Source organism: Verticillium alfalfae, genomic scaffold (genome assembly GCF_000150825.1).
Source record: "Verticillium alfalfae VaMs.102 supercont1.1 genomic scaffold, whole genome shotgun sequence".
Taxonomy (NCBI): Eukaryota; Fungi; Ascomycota; class Sordariomycetes; order Glomerellales; family Plectosphaerellaceae; genus Verticillium; species Verticillium alfalfae.
In genome coordinates, this window is record NW_003315038.1 from 2,946,629 (window position 1) to 2,949,852 (window position 3,224).

At 56.6% G+C, this 3,224-nt stretch overlaps 1 protein-coding gene across 1 annotated transcript in view; it reads right to left on the reverse strand.

Moving 5' to 3' along the window:
- VDBG_00906 (ATP-binding cassette transporter abc1) overlaps positions 1-1,796 on the reverse strand; it is a gene marked incomplete at both ends in the record, with an annotated part of 4,773 nt that extends 2,977 nt beyond the window's left edge. The window contains 2 exons of the mRNA XM_003009177.1: positions 128-1,631; positions 1,720-1,796. Of these exons, the coding sequence (XP_003009223.1) occupies positions 128-1,631; positions 1,720-1,796 (1,581 nt within the window). The remainder of the gene's footprint in view (positions 1-127; positions 1,632-1,719) is intronic.
- Between the last annotated feature and the right edge of the window lie 1,428 nt (positions 1,797-3,224).

Consider the following 3,224-nt stretch of genomic DNA (forward strand, 5'->3'; position numbering starts at 1 on the left):
TCTTACCAGGTACACAGTGTAAAAGCTGTGGCAGCAGTAAGTGGCTGCTTCATGACCGCTACATGGAGCGAGAAGATGAGCAGCAGAGCAGCTGCGGTATCAGTTGTGTGACCTGCCCCAAACCTACATAGAGCAAGGACACTCGCCACATGTGCTGCTGCTCATTTTCACGAGCCTCCAGGATCCTGTTGATGGCGGCATCCTCCCAAGCAAAGTACTTAACAGCTCGGATTGAGGAGAGATACTCTGACACGAGGGAGATGCGCGAGTCTTGTGCCCGACGAACGATACGTGTCGTCTTTGCCATGAGCTGAGCGATGAAAATGGACAACGGCGAAGCGAGCAAGAGCACTGCAGCTCCGACGAGGGATGGCCAGCCCAGCATTTTGTAGAGGCCAATGATGGAGGCACACGTTCCTGTTGGCACACCGATCATGATCATGATTATGTCGCGGGACATGAAGACGGCGTCAACATCAGCAGCCATGAGGTTTGCAAGACGGCCGGTAGAGCTTGACGTCTGGGCCGTCTTTGCCTCAGGCTTTGCCTTCTTATCCTTGGAAGGAATGGCAAAGACGTCGTCTTCGACATCTTTTGAGGCAATGGCTCTGTGATAGAGCTCTTGGGTCATGGAGGACTTGACGCGCACGATCAACCTCGTCGACGTGAAGACATACTGCTGGAAACAGACCGAGCGAGACAGAGGACCACAGAACATGAGGAGCAGCCAGACCCAGGGGCGTATCACAGAACCTTTGGGATCAGCAAGGTAGGAAAGCAGCTGATAGAGGGCGAACGGCGCGACGAGCTCTAGCAGGTAGGCCGTGGCGATGCAGCTTGCCATGATGAGAGCCTCCTTTTTCAGGAGGCGAAGCACGGTCCAGAGTGTGTTTTTGCTCTTGGCCCGGGCCGCCTTAATTTTGGACAACAGTAGCAGCGGGTCGTCGTACCACGCTAGCTTGGGCAGGTCGTCAATGGTGACAGGGCGGGAAGCACCTGTCCAGATTAACGGTGTCAACCAGTCGTAGGTCAGGAAATAGTCCGCCCAGCTGCAAACCTCCTCAGGGGCGGGATCCGTCTCGACCGCCCCCTTTGGCAGTGCATGCTTGAGAGAAGGGGGGACCCATTCGCGTGGGGTGATGAGAGAGACGAAGACGGAAAGCGCCAGGCTGATGACAGCCCCTTTCAGAGGAAAGGCAATCGTCGCTGGCTCTCGTGCCTCGATACATGGCAAGATGGCCGATGCCGCGACGAGGATGAGGGTGGTCGTGAGAACAAAATTCGTTTGGTGCAAGGCAATGTGGCGCCATTCCATGTCGTTGATGAGTCTCGACAAGGCGAAGATCAATGCGTACGCAGCACAAACGGCACTGAGAGCATTGGTCTGGCCTTCGGACGCAGCGAGGACCAAGAAAACGAAGGTGGTTGCGCGGATGGCGAGAGCGCAGGCTTCCCATCTCCATCGGATGGCGGAGGCACTGTGCTGATGACGAATCCTTTTGGTGTATTGGCGGTTGAGTAAACGGTATGAGGTCCAGAGCAGGGAAACGAGTATGATCAGAATCTGAAGGTGCCCAGCTTCGGCCAAAAGAGAGATTTCGGTAACCCATGGAAGTCGGCCATCGTTGATACTAGGGGGTGGGTATCGTCAGTGCCTCGTCTTTCCAAGGACGTGCGGCTGTTGCATTTGGAGACTGCCGAGGATGGCCAACGACTCACCTTGAAGAGGATAGCAAGGATTGAGGCCCGGTAGCTGCGAGCACGAAGCTCCGCTCGGGTACAATATCAGGTATCATGCTTATGCAGGCGATTGAAAGCAAGCCGGCTTGCTGAATAGTGCATCGCAATGTCGCAGAAAATCGACGTTGATGTGATGAAGAGGGCGAGAGTGAGAAACTCGGTCAGTTTTGTATCATGAAAGCATCAGCACCTCGCATGACCTTGGCTCACTGAACTTGCCTCGTCTGAGGTAGTTCCCGGCTGCTGGAGATCAGAAGGTGGGCCCAGCAGCATGCAGCCGCAGGGCGCTGCGTCCAGTTGGATCAGTCCCTGCCGACCCGCCGCCTCACCGAAGCCCAGCGGTCGAATAGCGTCCCGGGCGCAGACTTCCAGGGCGTTGACAGCTGCAGTTTGTGCCTACGGCGTGGGGCTTCCGGGCGCCGCGGGGGCAATCTCTCGCGCACCCACCCTAGCTTCTCAGGTGCCGGGTGGGCCCCCCCCGATATCGCCAATGCTCGCCCGCATGTTTGGCTGGTCCAGGTGGTGAAAGCAATAGTTCACCTGGCTCGGGCCTCACCGACTTGTACGACAGTCAAAGTGCGGTGTGAGCCAGGTTTGTTGGCTTCCATAGGCTACAGAAGGCTGCACGAAGTCGACCTCCCGTGCTGGGTTGCAGATCGAAGCTGCGACGATGCCTCACTTGTATCTACTGGTCACAGGAGAAGGCTGCTCTGAGTGGGGGTCACATACGATTGGGAGCCTGGATTCAGTTGCTGCTGGTACCCCCTCTGCACATTGTTCAGACATACGATTGGATGTTGACGAGAAGAGAGCTGATGTCCGAGTGGTGCTGCACGTACAGACGTTCGACAGAGGTCCCATACAAATTCAGCTGGCAGACCAGAAGCCTAGCAAGCATAGGTGTCTGAACATCCAGCCTCGAAACTTGATTCCCACGTCGATGCCCTTCAGGCTGGCGACGGCCTATAGCCAACTCGTATATTTTTGACCATCGCTCAATCATGGCCAGTCCATCACAGAAAAGCCCCCCCTCAATGGGAAAAGTGCAAATACCATAAATCAAAACACCCATCCCACAGACGACCGCCTCATGATGACGCCCCGCCACCGTCGCCCTTCAACCCGCCCGCCCTCCTGTCGAACCCCAAACACACAGCCGTGGCATAGTCCCCATCATGGCTGATCGACAACAACGCGCTCTGCCCGCCTCCCGCCCCGCCAACGACAGCAACAGGCGGCCCGCTCCCGTGTCCCTCCCAGCCTTCAGGCTTCGAAATAACCACGTCCCCGAACCCCAGCCTCCAGAACGGATGCGCCTTGAAAGCTGCCTCCTTGGCCGCGAACCTGAACATCCTCCGTCAGCCTTTTTTGTTCTCTTTCACTCAGGAACTCGGAGAAGTCCGCATCGGCATTTCACAGCAGATAGGATCAAGGTAAGGAGACGAGATGCTGCACGTCCCGCCACAAACGTCGAACGTTTCCAC